Below are 19,386 nucleotides of genomic sequence, written 5' to 3' on the forward strand. Positions count from 1 at the left end.
CAGGCCGAAAGGCAGTGCCACAAACTGAAGGTGTTCGTCCCCAATGGCGAAACGCAGGAAGCGTTGATGCTCTGGAGCGATCGGCACATGGAGATAGGCATCCCTGATGTCGATTGATGCTAGGAAGTCTCCTTGGGACATCGAAGCGATGACAGAGCGGAGGGATTCCATGCGAAACCGCCTGGTTCTCACATGTCTGTTGAGCAATTTGAGGTCCAAAACGGGACGGAATGAACCGTCCTTTTTTGGCACCACGAACAGGTTGGAGTAAAAACCGCGACCACGTTCCTGAAGGGGAACGGGGATCACAACTCCTTCTGTCTTCAGAGTGTCCACCGCCTGAAAAAGTGCAACGGTTCGCTCGGGGGGCGGAGATGTTCTGAAAAAACGAGTCGGAGGACGAGAGCTGAACTCTATCTTGTAACCGTGAGACAGAATGTCCCTCACCCATCGGTCTTGGACATGTGGCCACCAGGCGTCGCAAAAGCGGGAGAGCCTGCCACCGACCGAGGATGCGGTTTGGGGAGGCCGAAAGTCATGAGGAGGCCGCCTTGGAGACGGTGCCTCCGGCGGTCTTTGGAGGACGTGACTTAGACCGCCATGCAGAAGAGTTTCTCTGGCTCTTCTGTGGCCTGTTGGACGAGGAGGATTGGGATCTGGCTGAGGGCCGAAAGGACCGAAACCTCGCTTGAATTTTTCGTTGCTGAGGTCTCTTTGGTTTGGGCTGGGGTAAGGACGAGTCCTTTCCCTTGGATTGCTTAATAATTTCATCCAATTGCTCGCCAAACAATCGGTCGCCAGAAAAAGGCAAACTGGTCAAGAACTTCTTGGAAGCAGAGTCTGCCTTCCATTCGCGTAGCCACATGGCCCTGCGGACTGCCACCGAATTGGCGGATGCTACCGCTGTACGGCTAGCCGAGTCCAGGACAGCATTCATGGCGTAGGATGAAAATACCGACGCCTGAGAAGTCAAAGACGCTACTTGCGGAGCAGAGGTACGGGTGACCGCATTAATCTCAGACAGACAAGCTGAGATAGCCTGGAGTGCCCACACTGCTGCAAAGGCTGGGGCAAAGGACGCGCCTATGGCTTCATAGATGGATTTCATTAGGAGCTCTATCTGCCTGTCCGTGGCATCCTTGAGCGATGAACCGTCAGCCACTGCTACTACGGATCTAGCCGCCAGTCTAGAGACTGGAGGATCCACCTTGGGACATTGAGCCCAACCCTTAACTACGTCAGGGGGGAAGGGGTAACGTGTGTCATTAAGGCGTTTAGTAAAGCGCTTGTCCGAGAAAGCCCTGTGTTTCTGGACAGCATCTCTGAAGTTAGAGTGATCGAAGAAGGCACTCCGAGTACGTTTGGGAAACCTAAACTGGTGCTTCTCCTGCTGTGAGGCCGACTCCTCTATAGGTGGAGTTGGGGGAGAAAGATCTAGCACCTGGTTGATGGACGCTATAAGGTCATTTACTATGGCGTCCCCTTCAGGTGTATCAAGATTGAGAGCAACGTCAGGGTCAGAGTCCTGGGCTGCGACCTCCGCCTCATCCTCTAGAGAGTCCTCAAGCTGAGACCCCGAACAGCGTGATGAAGTCGGGGAAGATTCTAAGCGAGCCCGCTTAGCCGGTCTGGGACTGCGGTCCGTGCCGGAGTCCTCCACGTAATAACTAGAGGCCACCCCAGGAGCACGCTTCGTCGCAGACCGAGAGGGGCCTGGGGGCGATCCCGCAGTGCCCGGGGCCTGTGTAAGGGCCGGTCTGGACTGCAAGACTTCTAGTATCTTAGCAGACCATTTGTCCATAGACTGAGCCATGGATTGTGAAAGTGACTCAGAGAGTTTCTCAGCTAAAACTGCAAACTCTGTCCCTGCCACCTGTACAGGGGTAGCCGGCGGTTCTACCTGGGCCGAAGGTCCCACCAGTGCCCCAGGCTCCGGCTGAGCGAGTGCCACAGGGCCCGAGCATTGCTCACAGTGAGGGTAGGTGGAACCTGCAGGTAGCATAGCCGCACAAGAGGTACAGGTTGCAAAATAACCCTGTGTCTTGGCACCCTTGCTCCTTGTGAACGACATGCTGTTGTCTCCCAGGAGAATGATCACTGAGGGATATATAGCCACAAGCTAACAGTACAGCCGAACCGAGAAAATGTATACAAATATAATATATATATATACAGTTCGGCACTCTAGGGGGACCAGCACCGGGTGACCGGTGTGGCTTACCGACCGCTCAAGCGGTGTGTGGCCACCAGATTCCCTGCCTCGGGTCTCCCAGAGCTGCAGCCAGAAGTCCTCCACCGGCAGAATGTGCTTAAAACATGGCTGTCGGCGTTCACAGGGGAGGAGGGAGCTGTGGGCGTAACTACAAAAGTGCGGGAATCTGGTGCCCCAGAGTGATTAGTGAGGGGGGAGGAGGACAGCTAAGTGTGCTCCAGCCCTCACTGTCGGTGTCAGACCGACCGTCCCGCCCTTTCCCCTGACTGGCAGGCCCGGGGGCGGGAGTTTAAGGCACTAGGCTGCAAAAGCCGGGGACTAAAGTTAAAACCGCGGTCGGCGCGGTAGTCCCGGTCTCATACCAACACCGCAGTCGCTGCAGCGTCTGAGGCCAAGGTGCTCCATGCACTGTCCCCAAGGGGACACAGAGTACCTGTAGATGCAGGGCCCTGTCCCTGATGATACTCAGTCTCCTGTCCGTCAGAATCCCAAAGGGGCTGCGGAGGGAGCCCGGTCCCAGTGCCTGGATGACCGGATAGGATCCCACTTCTCCCAGAGCCCCTAAGGGATGGGGAAGGAAAACGGCATGTGGCTCCAGCCTGTGTACCCGCAATGGGTACCTCAACCTTAACAACACCGCCGACTTAGTGGGGTGAGAAGGGAGCATGCCGGGGGCCCTGTTAGGGGCCCTCTTTTCTTCCATCCGATACAATCAGCAGCTGCTGCTGACTAAAATGGGAGCATGAGTGAATGTGTGCCTCCTTCAACACAAAACATAAAAACTGAGGAGCCCGTGATGCACGGGGGGGTGTATAGGCAGAGGGGAGGGGTTACACTTTTTAAAGTGTAATACTTTGTGTGGCCTCCGGAGGCAGAAGCTATACACCCAATTGTCAAACAATTGTCTGGGTCTCCCAATGTAGCGACAAAGAAAATCTGTTTGGCGGGCTGGAAGAAAATTCTATCCTGTAGCCGTGGGAGATGATATCCCGCACCCACTGATCGGAGACGTGTTGGAACCACACGTCGCCAAAGTGGGAGAGCCTGCCACCGACCAAGGACGTTGCTGGCGCCGCCAGATAGTCAAGAGGAGGCTGCCTTAGTGGCAGCGGCTCCTCCGCTCTTCTGAGGACGCGGCTTCGTGCGCCAGCTAGGTTTTCGATCCTTGGCTGAGTTAGTGGACGAGGCTGAGGGCTTAGAGGATGACCAGTTAGAGGAACGAAAGGAACGAAACCTCGACTGGTTCCTGCCCTGGACAGGTTTCCTGGTTTTAGTTTGTGGCAAGGAAGTACTCTTCCCGCCAGTAGCTTCCTTAATAATTTCATCCAGTTGTTCACCGAACAGCCAGGACCCAGCAAAGGGGAGCCCAGCAAGGTACTTCTTGGAAGAAGCGTCTGCTTTCCACTCTCGAAGCCACAAGATCCTGCGGATCGCGAGGGAATTAGCGGAAGCCACCGCCGTGCGGTGAGAAGCCTCCAGAATAGCAGACATGGCATAGGATGAAAAAGCCGAAGCCTGGGAAGTTAAGGCAACCATTTCGGGCATAGAGTCCCTGGTGAGGGAATGCATCTCCTCGAGAGAAGCAGAGACGGCCTTAAGAGCCCACACCGCTGCAAAAGACGGGGAGAACGAGGCCCCTGCTGCCTCATATACAGATTTGTGCAGAAGGTCAACCTGGCGGTCAGTGGGATCCTTAAGCGAGGTGCCATCGGCCACAGACACAACTGTCCGGGCTGAGATTCTAGACACCGGAGGATCTACCTTTGGTGAATGAGCCCACTCCTTGACCACCTCCGGTGGAAAGGGAAAACGTTCATCAGAACTACGCTTTGGGAAGCGTTTGTCAGGACAGGCCCTGGGCTTGGTCACAGTGGCCTGAAAACTGGAGTGGTTAAAAAACATACTCCTTGCTCTTTTAGGTGAGGTAAACTGGTGTTTTTCTACCAGAGAGGCTTGTTCCTCTGACACTGGTGGATTGAGGTCCAGTACGGAATTAATGGACGCAATCAAGTCACTAACATCCGCATCCCCTTCAGATAAATCAATGGGGTACATAGAGGTAGCGTCCGAGCCCACAGTAAAGGCATCCTCCTCGCCCTGCAATTCAGCTCGTGAATCAGAGCCGTGGGACGAGGAAGGAGAAGAGTCCCTGCGTCTCCGTTTAGGAGGACGGGGTCCGGGAACAGATGAAAAATCCTCTGTGAGCTCTGCAGAGCGAGTTGGAGCAGCAGAGGCACCCTGAGAAGGGGGCTGATGCATGGTCAGCAGAGTCCGGGACAGCTGTCCCATGGAGTCGGCAAAGGACTGGGAGATGGCTTTAGAAAACGATGCTACCCAAGCCGGGGGTTCAGCCACCGGGGCCGGAGCAGCCGGAGGGACCCCTGGGGGGACTCCAGGCTGAGGCACCACCATGTTAGAGCAGGCATCACAATGTGGATATGTGCTCGGTTCAGGCAGTATGAGCTTACATGCAGTGCATATAGAGTAAAGCCTTGCAGCCTTGCTCCTAGTGAGAGACATGCTGCTGAGGTGGGGGTTCTGCAGTAAAGAACACACTCCTTCAGAATGACCCCCAGAGAGTGTACAAGAAAGTCCACAACCAGAGGTTGTGGCTTACCAGACCGTTTTGTGTGCCCTCCGGATTCCACAGCTTGGACCCCCAGACAGATGCAGAGCTGCAGCAGCCAGCGCCGATCAGTGTGTAAACGCTGATAAAATGGCGCCGGAGTGAGGAGGGGGGGTGGGGTTTAGTCCAAGAGCGGGAACCGGAGGGCCAAGGAGAAATACAGGGGAGGGAAATATCTCCTCAGAGAGGAGTGTCCTCCCCTGAGCTGAACGGCCGGTGGGCGGCGCCGCACTGTCCCCCTGCATGACTGACATGCAGGGGCAGTGAAACCAAAAGTAGGCCGCAGCCGAAGCCGGGGCCTAAATTTTACAATGCGGCCGGCGAGCAGGCACCCTCGGCGCGGTTCTCAGGAGAAAACCAGAGAACCGGCCGGAAATCACAGCACAGTGACATAACACACTCTCCCCACAATAAATGCACAAGGGACCCTTCAATAACGTCTCAATACTTAGCTTATGAGACGCAGGGCCAGGTCCCTGAGGGGTGAGCGCTCCGTCCGGCAGGGTCCTGAAAGGGCTGCGAATGGAGACCGGTCTCCTGCAAAGCAGAGAGAACCGTGATGGCTCCCACTTCAAGCCAGAGCCCGAGGGATGGTGAAGGAGCGCGGCATGTAAGGCTCCAGCCTTGTAAATCAACCTTAACAGCACCGCCGACACAGTGGGGTGAGAAGGGACATGCCGGGAGTCCAGCTTGGACCCGCTTTTCTTCCAACTCTTTGAAATCAAAAATCAAAAATCAGATGAGAATGCATGTGTGTGTGTGACCTCCTGAACACAAAGCATTGAACTGGCTAGATGTGGTCATCCAGGGGGTGTATATGCTCGGAGGGAGGAGCTACACTTTTTAGTGTAGTACTTTGTGTGTCCTCCGGAGGCAGAAGCTATACACCCATGGTCTGGGTCTCCCATAAGGAACGATGAAGAAAGTACCACAGACAACAGGAGATCTAGACAGGCCTATCTTTGTAAAGCCCAAAATAGGTTGTTTTTTTCTGCCTTCAACCATTTTTGCAAACTAGGAACTGGAGTGGAGTTTTGCAGCTTTTTAAAAAGTCGCACTTCGTGAATCAGTGTAAAACCTCTGGAAAAAGTCACATTGGCGTAAAAAAAATAATTTGAAAATTTATCTAAATCAAAAAAAGATGATGTAATGATGAATCGTCCTACGATTGTTTTCAGAGATGAACGTAACTGACGAAATTTGAATTTGGAAAATTCACTTGAATTTGGGTGGGAAATTGCATACGATTTATTTGATAAGAAATTAAATTGTCCCTGATTGCTGCAAAAAGACATAAAAATTAAAAAATAGTCATATACTCAACTTATCCCTAACTTGCCCTTTCCGGTCATCTGCTGGCTCCCTACAATCAGACTTCTCTTCACTACTGGCGTCTCTTAACTAAGCCTCACCTTGCCCTTCACCTGTCCGGCCACCCAGGCTCCTCACCAGGTTCTCCAATGGCTCCCTCCATTCGATCTTCTCTTCAACATTCTTGTCTCTTAACTAAACTTCACTTTGCCTTTCAACTGTCCTATCGCTGCAGCTCCTCACCAAGACCTCCGCTGGCTCTCTTCATTTGGTCGTCTTCTCTTCAGGACTACCATCTCTATGTCTCACCTTTCCCTTTCACCTGTCCTCTCACCACAGCTCCTCACCAGGTTCTCCACTGGCTCGCTCCCTCTGGTCTACTCTTTAGCATTAACATCTCTTAACTAAACCTCACCTTGCCCGTCATGTGTCTTGCTACCACAGCTCCTCACCAGGTTCTCAGTTGGCTCCATGTGGTGGTGTGATATTGTGGGTTATGTATCATTTTGTGTGGGTTCATGTTTTGGGCGTGATGGTCTGACTATTCGATATATTGTTTGTCCTGTTAAGTCAGGTTATATCCCTTTGAAGTGCTTCTGTCCCTAGGTCTGGGGGAGAGGGCCTGGGATCCACCTAAACTCTCTGTTTACCTGGGGATTAGCCATTCTGGGTGAGACTTACAAGAGAGAAGATGCAAGATTGAACCTCGGACGGAGACGCTGAGGCTGCGGCCAGCACCCCAGAGAAACTGTGAGAAACCCCAATTTCCTTGGAGGACTGCTGGAGGATTGTGACTGAACTCCGGTTCTCCTACTGTCTTCTCCAGAATGCACATTGGAAGGAGTATGACGCAGAGGAGATGTTATCGATGTGGGCAGCCTGGGCATTTGCAAAACACTTGCCCTGCTGGTTGACTGAGGAATGACCTTGCACCAAATCGACCTGTTCATTCTCTACAGCCAAATACAAGGTGGGAAGAGTTCTCATCCCTTCAAGTTGACTTGCTTAATGACTCTGACACTCATGGTTGGCCACTAGGGGTTTATGGGGTGTGAGCCACAGCCCCAAGTTCCTCTCACCATCAAAGTAAGCACTTACAGGAGATTATGCTGGATGGACAGAGAGTCATTGGATTTTGTGACTCGGGGGCATTTCTCACAATAGTTGATCCCCAGGTGGTTCGGTCAGAGGCGATACATCATGGACCAGGGATTGTTATTGAATTGGCTGGAGGACAAAGGAGAAATATCCCAAAGGCGACTGTAGATATGGACTTTGGCTTTGGGGTCAAGCAAAGTTTTGTTGGGGTGATGAGCGGCCTGCCTGCAGATATTCTCCTAGGAAATGATGTGGGAGATCTACAATGCTGATTTGTGGGTGCAGGAAAGACAGGTTGAGTGAAGGAAAACACAAAGGGAAGCTTGTCCTTACAACCCTACTGCTGTACAAGGAACTATCCACAGATGAGCAACATGGACTTAAGTGACGTGGCCAGAGGTCTGTGTAGACCTCATGGCGTACTCACTTATTAAGGAGGGAGAGGTTGTGATGGTGTCATATTGTGGGTTATGTACCATTTTGTGTGGGTTCATGTTTTGGGTGTGGTGGTCTGACTATTCGATATATTGTTTGTCCTGTTAAGTAAGGTTATATCCCCTTGAAGTGCTTTTGTCCCTAGGTCTGGGGAGGGGACCTGGGATCCACCTAAACTCTGGAGGATTGTGACTGAACTCCAGAACATTTATGGCGTTTCTAGACTATTTTTAACCTCCGTGTGGTGGATTATTTGATGGACATTCTGTTTTGCTTGGAATAAATGTTTTTTGGGTTGTTAACCTATCTCTCGCTCTGTTGATTGTGTGATATCGGAGAAGGACCCCGTGACACTCCCTCTCTCTGGTCTTCTTTTCAACAGTGCCGTCTCTTAACTAAGCCACACTTCGCCTTTCACCTGTCCCGCCACCACAGCCCCTCACCAGGTTCTCCGCTGGCTCCCTCCATTCGGTCTTCTCTTCAACACTGCCGTCTCTAACTAAGCCTCACCTCACCATTCATCTGTCTGGCCACCACAGTTCCTCACCAGGTTCTCCGTTGGATCCCTCTCTCTGGTCTTCTCTTCAGCATTACCATCTCTTAACTTAGCCTCACCTTGCCCTTCGTGTGTGTTGCTGCCACAGCTCCTCACCAGGTTCTCCCCTGGCTCCCTCTCTCTGGTCCTCTCTTCAACACTGCTGTCTCTTAACTAAGTCTCACTTTGCCATTCACCTGTTCGACCATGACAGCTCCTCACCAGGTTCTCTGCTGGCTGGCTCCCTCCCTCTGGTCTTCTCTTCAGTACTGGCATCTCTTAACTAAGCTTCATTTTGTCCTTCACCTGTCCTGCCACCACAGCTCCTCACTAGGTTCTCTGCTGGCTCCCTCCCTCTGGTCTTCTCTTCAACACTACCATCTCTTATTAAGCCTCACCTCACCCTTCACTTATCCTGCCAACACATCTCTTCATTAAGTCCTCCGCTGTCTCCTTCCCTTTGCCTCCGGTCTTGAGTCTTCAGTGTGTACAGAACTGAGAAAGGCTTCTGCAATGCCATAACGTGCATTCCCTCGCAACGTCATGATGTTACATAGTTGGAGACTAAAACGTTGATAGAAGATTAGCGCCAGAAGGCGAAAGTCAGCAGTGGACCAAGTGGTGAGCTGCGGCAGCAGGACAGGTGAGGGGCTTGCCAACTATATTTTTAAGCCCCTTCACCTCCCTAAAAAGAACCCAGCAAAATGGTAGTCATCTGCCTTTATGCTAGATTCGGACAAATCAAATTGCAATCATTTCAGATTCTGGCAAATCAAAACATGTTTACGTAGCGATTTTGATTACCTGAAAATTGATTTGCTCATCCCTTGAATTTTTAAGATATTTTTGATTTAAACCTTTTGCAAGTTTGAATTATTTTCTTAGTGTACATGGATAAAAATATAAAATATATGTAATATTAATATTCGTACATCATCCACCTCCATCTGACTTGTAAACTCTGCAGATCTTGCTTCTTGGGTTGCCGAATGATCCGTTTCGAAATGGCAACCTAATACCTTTCTTCCCACAAGTATGAAAGGAACTCCTGAATACTCATATAGGGAAACGTTATTGATGACCGGTCCTTCCCAATGCACGGGAAACTTTGATGTGGGCCTAAATTCTTAAAAAATATCAAAACACAGTAAACGATAATGGTTTTTTTATGGCATCATTGAACAATATAAACGATCCAATAAAATACACTAGTGAGGAGCATCGATATATTTTATCCGTACATATGCAGTTTGTGGCCATAACTCTCCACCAGCTCAAAAGAAACACCGGGTCCGACTTTCTTCAAATGTGCAAATTGCTTCTTCAGAGAGGAAGAAGCCTTGACTCTAGTGTCACGTATTGGAAGTAGCAATCCTAAAAGTAAATATACACAGCTTTTGACACAGGATAAAAGCCAAACCAGAATCGTTATTTGCAGACCTATGTTTCGGGGTGTTTCCCCTCCTCAGTACAAAGCAGGAGATCTGGTTTGGCTGTATGAGAGGCCTCGGACTGTGATCTAGGGTGTAATGTCTGTTTGTAGAGAATGATATACCACTGTAAGGAGACTTACTGTATTTTCTGGATTGTAAGATGCACTTTTTCCCCCAAAACTGGGGGTAAAATGGTGGTGTTGCTTACAATGTGGATATATCATACCGATGTGGCGGTGGTGGAGCGGGGTCATATGAGGTAGGGTCGGCGATAGTGAGGGTGTCACTGCAGTGTTGTGGTTGGCGCCTGATCTGACTGAGGGCTCTATTGAATTGCCAGCAGTTGACGCGATGAACTTCAAGAAAATGTCCGCGGGCGCCATGCTGCACACATGCCACCTCTGCGGCCATTTTCTTGAAGTCCATCGCGTGAACCGCGAGCGATGCAATGGAGTCTGCAGTCAGACCAGGTGTCTGTCAGTCGCAGCGACACCCCGCCATGTCACCCTCTTGAGCCGTTCCACTACAGTGACAACACCGCAGCACACTGGCAGATCAATGTTGCTTGCCGCTGCGGCATCCCCGAGGCTGTAATATTGCCAACCCTCCGTCCACCTACCCTCCTGAGACGCAACACCCCCTTCCCCTGGTAAGCATTAGGATTTAGACACACTAGGATTGTAAGACAGATCCTCATTTTAACATTAAAACATTTTTTTTTCCTATTTTCCTCCTTTAAGTTTGGGGTGCGTCTTATAATTCGATTTATCTTATAATATGAAAAATATGGTATATTATTTAATTTCCCAGATAAAAGCACTGTGTGGCCTATAAGTCTCCTTACACTGGCACGTCACTCTCCATCAAAGAGAGAAGTTACCCCTTGGAATCCTACTTTACTGAATGTCATATTAAAATATAAAATCCATATATCCAGCAACAGCAGCAAACCACAGTCCTGCTCTACTTCTAACTCCAGGAATAGATGTCGATCTGTAATATAGGTCTCTCGTTTCAGAAATATTGCATTTTTCACAGCTAAATTTGTTAATAAGCCTGAAAACATCGACATTACAGGAATAATTATGTGAATATTCACAGAAACCTCTACAATAAAATTACCTTCATTCCCAAAGTCTTTGTGCGTTTCTAGAACAATATAATTTGCGGCTGTACTTTCCTTAAACTCACTAATGATCAGCATAGCCATCTCTAAGGAATCCAACGTTTTCAGCTGGTAGGTGTCTTGGGGAAGCAGCAACGCCTAATGGAGAAATAAGGCACGTTAGATAGGTAGAGAGAAACCAAATATAGAAAATATATTAACATTGTATATATAAAGCTGAGTGTATGTGTGTGTGTATGTATGTGTGTGAGTGTATGTATGTGTGGGAGTATATGTATGTATGTGTGTGAGTGTATGTATGTGTGTGAGTGTATGTATGTGTGTATGTGTGGGAGTATATGTATGTGTGTGAGTGTATGTATGTGTGTGAGTGTATGTGTGAGTGTATGTGTGTGTTAGTATGTACGTGTGAGTGTATGTACGTGTGTGTGTGTGTGTGAGTGTATGTATGTGTATGTAAGTAATGTAAGTATGTGTTAGTGTGTGTGAGTGCATGTATGTGTGTGAGTGTGTGAGTGTAAGTATAGTCATATGAAAAAGTTTGGGCACCCCTATTAATGTTAACCTTTTTTCTTTATAACAATTTGGGTTTTTGCAGCAGCTATTTCAGTTTCATATATCTAATAACTGATGGACTCAGTAATATTTCTGGATTGAAATGAGGTTTATTGTACTAACAGAAAATGTGCAATCCGCATTTAAACAAAATTTGACCGGTGCAAAAGTATGGGCACCCTTATCAATTTCTTGATTTGAACACTCCTAACTACTTTTTACTGACTTACTGAAGCACTAAATTGGTTTTATAACCTCACTGAGCTTTGAACTTCATAGGCAGGTGTATCCAATCATGAGAAAAGGTATTTAAGGTGGCCACTTGCAAGTTGTTCTCCTATTTGAATCTCCTATGAAGTGTGGCATCATGGGCTCCTCAAAACAACTCTCAAATGATCTGAAAAAAGAGAATTTTGTTTACTTACCGTAAATTCTTTTTCTTATAGTTCCGACATGGGAGACCCAGACCATGGGTGTATAGCTTCTGCCTCCGGAGGACACACAAAGTACTACACTAAAAAGTGTAGCTCCTCCCTCCTAGCTTATACACCCCCTGGATAACCAAATATAGCCAGTTTAGTGCAAAAGCTGAAGGAGGACATCCACCCACAAGTAGAGATAGAGCAAAACCCGGAACAACCGGAACCTCTGTCTACAACAACAGCCGGTGAAAACACACGGAACAAGAAAACTGCCAACAGGCAACAGGGAGGGTGCTGGGTCTCCCATGTCGGAACTATAAGAAGAAGGGAATTTTGTTTACTTACCGTAAATTCCTTTTCTTCTAGCTCCTATTGGGAGACCCAGACAATTGGGTGTATAGCTTCTGCCTCCGGAGGCCACACAAAGTATTACACTTTAAAAAGTGTAACCCCTCCCCTCTGCCTATACACCCTCCCGTGCATCACGGGCTCCTCAGTTTTGGTGCAAAAGCAGGAAGGAGGAAACTTATAAATTGGTCTAAGGTAAATTCAATCCGAAGGATGTTCGGAGAACTGAAAACCATGAACCAAAAGAACCATTCAACATGAACAACATGTGTACACAAAAGAACAAACAGCCCGAAGGGAACAGGGGCGGGTGCTGGGTCTCCCAATAGGAGCTAGAAGAAAAGGAATTTACGGTAAGTAAACAAAATTCCCTTCTTCTTTGTCGCTCCATTGGGAGACCCAGACAATTGGGACGTCCAAAAGCAGTCCCTGGGTGGGTAAAAGAATACCTCGATAAAAAGAGCCGAAAACGACCCCCTCTTACAGGTGGGCAACCGCCGCCTGAAGGACTCGCCTACCTAGACTGGCGTCTGCCGAAGCATAGGTATGCACCTGATAGTGTTTCGTGAAAGTGTGCAGACTAGACCAGGTAGCTGCCTGACACACCTGCTGAGCCGTAGCCCGGTGCCGCAATGCCCAGGACGCACCCACGGCTCTGGTAGAATGGGCTTTCAGCCCCAAAGGAAGCGGAAGCCCAGAAGAACGGTAGGCTTCAAGAATCGGTTCCTTGATCCACCGAGCCAAGGTTGACTTGGAAGCCTGCGAACCCTTACGCTGGCCAGCGACAAGGACAAAGAGCGCATCTGAACGGCGCAGGGGCGCCGTGCGAGACACGTAGAGCCGGAGTGCTCTCACCAAATCTAATGAGTGCAAATCTTTTTCACATTGGTGAATTGGATTAGGGCAAAATGAAGGAAAGGAGATATCCTGATTGAGATGAAAAGGAGATACCACCTTAGGGAGAAATTCCGGAACAGGACGCAGAATCACCTTATCCTGGTGAAAAACCAGGAAGGGGGCTTTGCATGACAGCGCTGCCAGCTCCGACACTCTACGGAGTGATGTAACTGCCACTAGAAATGCCACCTTCTGCGAAAGACGTGATAAAGAGACATCCCGCAGCGGCTCGAAAGGTGGTTTCTGAAGAGCCGTTAGCACCCTGTTAAGGTCCCAGGGTTCCAGCGGACGCTTGTAAGGTGGGACTATGTGGCAAACTCCCTGCAGGAACGTGCGGACCTGCGGAAGCCTGGCTAGACGCTTTTGAAAAAATACGGATAGCGCCGATACTTGTCCCTTGAGAGAGCCGAGAGACAACCCCTTGTCCATTCCGGATTGAAGGAATGAAAGAAAAGTGGGTAAGGCAAAAGGCCAGGGAGTAAAACCCTTATCAGAGCACCAGGATAAGAAAATCCTCCAAGACCTGTGATAGATCTTGGCGGACGTTGGTTTCCTGGCCTGTCTCATGGTGGCAATGACATCTTGAGATAACCCTGAGGACGCTAGGAGCCAGGACTCAATGGCCACACAGTCAGGTTGAGGGCCACAGAATTCAGGTGGAAAAACGGCCCTTGTGACAGCAAGTCTGGGCGGTCTGGGAGCACCCACGGTTGACCCACCATGAGATGCCACAGATCCGGGTACCACGACCGCCTCGGCCAATCTGGAGCGACGAGAATGGCGCGACGACAGTCGGACCTGATTTTGCGCAGCACTCTGGGCAGCATTGCCAGAGGAGGAAATACATAAGGCAGTCGAAACTGCGACCAATCCTGAACTAATGTGTCCGCCGACAGAGCTCTGTGATCTTGAGACGGGGCCATGAATGCCGGGACTTTGTTGTTGTGCCGTGACGCCATGAGGTCGACGTCCGGCGTTCCCCAGCGGCGACAGATCTCTCGAAACACGTCTGGGTGAAGAGACCATTCCCCCGCGTCCATGCCCTGACGACTGAGAAAATCTGCTTCCCAGTTTTCTACACCTGGGATGTGAACTGCGGAGATGGTGGAAGCTGTGGCTTCCACCCACTGCAGAATCCGTCGGACTTCCTGGAAGGCTTGACGACTGCGAGTGCCGCCTTGGTGGTTGATGTATGCGACGGCAGTGGCGTTGTCCGACTGGATCCGGATCAGCCTGCCCTCCAGCCACCGATGAAAGGCCAATAGGGCTAGATACACTGCCCTTATCTCCAGAATATTGATCTGAAGGGATGACTCTATCGGAGTCCAGGTTCCCTGAGCCCTGTGGTGGAGAAAAACCGCCCCCCACCCTGACAGGCTCGCGTCCGTGGTGACCACAGCCCAGGTTGGGGGTAGGAAGGATTTTCCCTGCGACAGAGAGTTGGGAAGGAGCCACCACTGAAGTGACGTCTTGGTTGCAAGGGAAAGAGAGACGTTCCTGTCGAGGGAAGTCGACCTCCTGTCCCATTTGCGGAGAATGTCCCACTGGAGTGGCCGCAGATGGAATTGCGCGAAGGGCACTGCCTCCATCGCTGCCACCATCTTCCCCAGGAAGTGCATAAGGCGCCTCAAGGGGTGTGACTGACCCCGAAGAAGAGATTGCACCCCTGCCTGCAGCGACAGCTGTTTGTCCAGCGGTAGCATGACTACCGCTGACTGAGTATGAAACTCCATCCCAAGGTACGTCAGTGATTGGGTCGGTGTCAACTTGGATTTTGGGAAGTTGATGTTCCACCCGAACTGCTGGAGAGTCGCCAGAGCGACGGAAAGGCTGTTTTGACACGCCATCTGAGAGGGTGCCCTGACCAGAAGATCGTCTAAGTAAGGAATCACCGAGTGGCCCTGAGAGTGTAGGACCGCCACAACCGATGCCATGACCTTGGTGAACACCCGTGGGGCTGTCGCCAGGCCGAAAGGCAATGCCACAAACTGAAGGTGTTCGTCCCCGATGGCGAAACGCAAAAAGCGTTGATGTTCGGATGCGATCGGCACATGGAGATAAGCATCCTTGATGTCGATCGATGCTAGGAAGTCTCCTTGTGACATCGAAGCGATGACCGAGCGGAGAGATTCCATCCGAAACCGTCTGGTGCGCACATGTCTGTTGAGCAGTTTCAGGTCCAGAACGGGACGGAACGAGCTGTCCTTCTTTGGCACCACAAACAAGTTGGAGTAAAAGCCGTGACCATGTTCCTGGGGGGGAACAGGGATCACAACTCCTTCTGTCTTCAGAGCGTTCACCGCCTGAAAAAGTGCATCGGCTCGCTCGGAGGGCGGAGAGGTTCTGAAGAAACGAGTCGGGGGACGAGAGCTGAACTCTATCCTGTAACCGTGAGACAGAATGTCTCTCACCCATCGGTCTTGAACATGTGGCCACCAGGCGTCGCAAAAGCGGGAGAGCCTGCCACCGACCGAGGATGCGGTTCGGGGATGCCGAGAGTCATGAAGAGGCCGCCTTGGAGGCATTGCCTCCGGCGGGTTTTTGGGGGCGTGGCTTAGCCCGCCACGCATAGGAGTTCCTCTGGCCTTTCTCCGGCCTGCTGGACGAAGAGGATTGAGGCTTGGCGGAGGGACGAAAGGACCGAAACCTCGATTGTATTTTCCGTTGCTGAGGTCTCTTCAGTTTGGACTGGGGTAAGGAGGAGTCCTTTCCCTTGGATTCCTTAATAATCTCATCCAATCGTTCGCCAAACAAGCGGTCGCCAGAAAACGGCAAACCGGTTAAGAACCTCTTGGAAGCCGAGTCTGCCTTCCATTCGCGCAGCCACATGGCCCTGCGGACTGCCACAGAGTTAGCGGATGCCACCGCTGTACGGCTAGCAGAGTCTAGAACTGCGTTCATGGCGTAGGAAGAAAAAGCTGACGCCTGAGAAGTCAAAGACGCAACCTGCGGAGCAGAATTATGTGTGACCGCATTAATCTCAGCCAGACAAGCTGAGATAGCTTGGAGTGCCCACACGGCTGCAAAAGCCGGGGCAAAAGACGCGCCCGTGGCTTCATAGATGGATTTCACCAGGAGCTCTATCTGCCTGTCCGTGGCATCCTTTAGCGATGAGCCATCTGCAACCGATACCACAGATCTAGCCGCCAATCTAGAGACTGGGGGATCCACCTTGGGACATTGAGCCCAACCCTTAACTACGTCAGAGGGGAAGGGGTAACGTGTGTCAGTAAGGCGCTTAGTAAAGCGCTTGTCCGGAACCGCTCTGGGCTTCTGGACAGCATCTCTGAAGTTAGAGTGATCGAAAAACGCACTCCGTGTACGTTTAGGGAACCGAAACTGGTGTTTCTCCTGCTGAGAAGTCGACTCCTCTACAGGTGGCGGCGGGGGAGATATATCTAACACCTGGTTGATGGACGAGATAAGGTCATTTACTATGGCGTCCCCTTCAGGTGTATCAAGATTGAGAGCAACGTCAGGGTCAGAGCCCTGAGCTGCGACGTCCGCCTCGTCCTCCAGAGAGTCCTCAAGCTGGGAACCCGAGCAGCGTGAAGAAGTCGGGGAAGATTCCCAGCGGGCCCGCTTAGCCGGTCTGGGACTGTGGTCCGGGCAGGAGTCCTCCACGTGAGACCTAGGGCCCCCCCTGGGAACGCGCTGCGGCGCGGACAGAGAGGGGCCTGGAGGCGACGATCCAACAGGGCCCGGGGCCTGTGTAAGGACCGGTCTGGACTGCAAAGCTTCAAGCAGCTTGGCAGACCATTTGTCCATAGACTGAGCCATGGATTGTGAGAGTGACTCAGAGAGTTTTTCAGCAAAAACGGCAAACTCTGTCCCTGCCGCCAGGACAGGGAGAGCAGGGGGGTCTACCTGAGCCGAGGGGCCCACTAGTGACCGAGGCTCCGGCTGAGCAAGCAAAACAGGGGTTGAGCATTGCTCACAGTGAGGGTAGGTGGAACCCACAGGTAACTTAGCCGCACAAGAGGTACAGGTCGCAAAATAACCCTGTGCCTTGGCACCCTTGCTCCTTGTGGACGACATGCTGTTGTCTCCTAGGAGAGTGATCACTGAGGGTATATGGGAAAGGGTATACAGCCCGACCGAACAGAAATATATAAATATATAGTATCTATTCAGGCACCCTAAGGGGACCAGCACCGGGTGACCGGTGTGGCTTACCGACTGCTAAAAAGCGGAGCGTGTGTCCTCCAGATTCCCTGCCTTAGGTCTCCCAGCGTTGCAGAGCTCTTTCCTGGAAATCCTCCACCGGCAGAATGCCAAAAAAATGGCTGCCGGAGCTCTCTGGGGAGGAGTGGGGCCGTGGGCGGCGCTAGAAAAGTGCGGGAATCTGGAGTCCCCACAGTGATCAGTGAGGGGGGAGGAAACATACAGGATGCTCCGGCCCTCACATCCGACGTCAGGTCGGCAGTCCCGCCCTTACCCCTGATAGACAGGCCCGGGGGCGGGAGTTTTGCTACTAGGCCGCAATTGAAGCCGGGGACTAAATTTAAGACCGCGGCCGACAAGCAGGCGCGGTCGGCGCGGAAGTCCGCCGGCCGTCACCAATAAGCAGCTGCTGCAGCGTCCGGGATGAAGGCGCTCCATGCACATCCCCCATGGGGACACAGAGTACCTTAGTGATGCAGGGCCCGGTCCCTGAGGATAAATAGACTCCTGTCCGACAGATTCCCACAGGGGCTGCGGAGGGAGCACGGTCCCAGTGAATGGATGACCGCTCAGGATCCCACTTCTCCCAGAGCCGCTAAGGGATGGTGAAGGAGACGGCATGAGGCTCCGGCCTTTGTACCCGCAATGGGTACCTCAACCTTAACAGCACCGCCGACGTAGTGGGGTGAGAAGGGAACATGCCGGGGGCCCCGTGGGGGCCCACTTTTCTTCCAACCGATATAACTAAAATGAGAATGCATGAGTGGATGTGTGCCTCCTTCCACACAAAGCATAAAACTGAGGAGCCCGTGATGCACGGGAGGGTGTATAGGCAGAGGGGAGGGGTTACACTTTTTAAAGTGTAATACTTTGTGTGGCCTCCGGAGGCAGAAGCTATACACCCAATTGTCTGGGTCTCCCAATGGAGCGACAAAGAAAAAGAATTTACAGTAAGTAAACAAAGAAGGGAATTTTGTTTACTTACCGTAAATTCCTTTTCTTCTAGCTCCAATTGGGAGACCCAGACAATTGGGTGTATAGCTACTGCCTCCGGAGGCCACACAAAGTATTACACTTAAAAGTGTAAGGCCCCTCCCCTTCTGGCTATACACCCCCCCGTGGGATCACGGGTTCCTCAGTTTTAGTGCAAAAGCAAGAAGGAGGAAAGCCAATAACTGTTTTAAAGACAAATTCAATCCGAGGAACAACATCGGAGAACTGAACTGTTCAACATGAACAACATGTGCACCCGAAAAAACAAACTCCCTAAGAAAACAGGGCGGGTGCTGGGTCTCCCAATTGGAGCTAGAAGAAAAGGAATTTACGGTAAGTAAACAAAATTCCCTTCTTCTTTGTCGCTCCTAATTGGGAGACCCAGACAATTGGGACGTCCAAAAGCAGTCCCTGGGTGGGTAAAGGAATACCTCGTGATAGGGCCGTCAAGCGGCCTTTTCCTACAGGTGGGCCACCGCCGCCTGCAGGACTTGTCTACCTAGGCCGGCATCCGCCGAAACGTAGGTATGCACCTGATAATGCTTGGTAAAAGTGTGCAGACTCGACCAGGTAGCCGCCTGGCACACCTGCTGAGCCGTAGCCTGGTGCCGTAATGCCCAGGACGCACCCACGGCTCTGGTAGAATGGGCCTTCAGTCCTGATGGAATCGGAAGCCTAGCAGAACGGTAGGTGTGAAGAATTGGTTCCTTGATCCACCGCGCAAGGGTGGATTTGGAAGCTTGCGACCCTTTACGCTGACCAGCGACAAGGACAAAGAGTGCATCCGAGCGACGCAGAGGCGCCGTACGGGAAATGTAGATCCTGAGTGCTCTCACCAGATCCAATAAATGCAAACCCTTTTCAAACTGGTGAACTGGATGCGGACACAAAGACGGTAAAGTGATATCTTGATTGAGATGAAAGGAAGATACCACCTTGGGAAGAAATTCTGGAATTGGACGCAGAACTACCTTGTCCTGGTGAAACACCAGGAAGGGAGATCTGCAAGATAACGCCGCCAGCTCGGACACTCTCCGAAGAGACGTGACCGCCACTAGAAAGGCCACTTTCTGTGAAAGACGAGAAAGGGAAACCTCCTTCATAGGCTCGAAAGGCGGCTTCTGGAGGGCAATTAGAACCTTGTTCAGATCCCAGGGCTCCAACGGCCGCTTGTAAGGGGGGACGATATGACAAACCCCTTGCAGGAACGTGCGTACCTGAGGAAGTCGCG

At 51.2% G+C, this 19,386-nt stretch overlaps 1 protein-coding gene across 6 annotated transcripts in view; it reads right to left on the minus strand.

Annotated features, from left to right (window-relative positions):
- The window catches only part of LOC142256862 (uncharacterized), a 130,637-nt gene that overhangs the window by 41,922 nt on the left and 69,329 nt on the right, over positions 1 to 19,386 (minus strand). For all 6 annotated transcript variants that reach the window (XM_075328804.1, XM_075328802.1, XM_075328803.1 and 3 more), the window contains 2 exons: positions 10,773 to 10,914; positions 9,150 to 9,343 (listed from right to left, as the gene is read on the minus strand). In XM_075328804.1, the coding sequence (XP_075184919.1) occupies positions 9,150 to 9,343; positions 10,773 to 10,914 (336 nt within the window). The remainder of the gene's footprint in view (positions 1 to 9,149; positions 9,344 to 10,772; positions 10,915 to 19,386) is intronic.

This window comes from Anomaloglossus baeobatrachus, chromosome 11 (assembly GCF_048569485.1).
Source record: "Anomaloglossus baeobatrachus isolate aAnoBae1 chromosome 11, aAnoBae1.hap1, whole genome shotgun sequence".
NCBI classification, from domain to species: Eukaryota; Metazoa; Chordata; class Amphibia; order Anura; family Aromobatidae; genus Anomaloglossus; species Anomaloglossus baeobatrachus.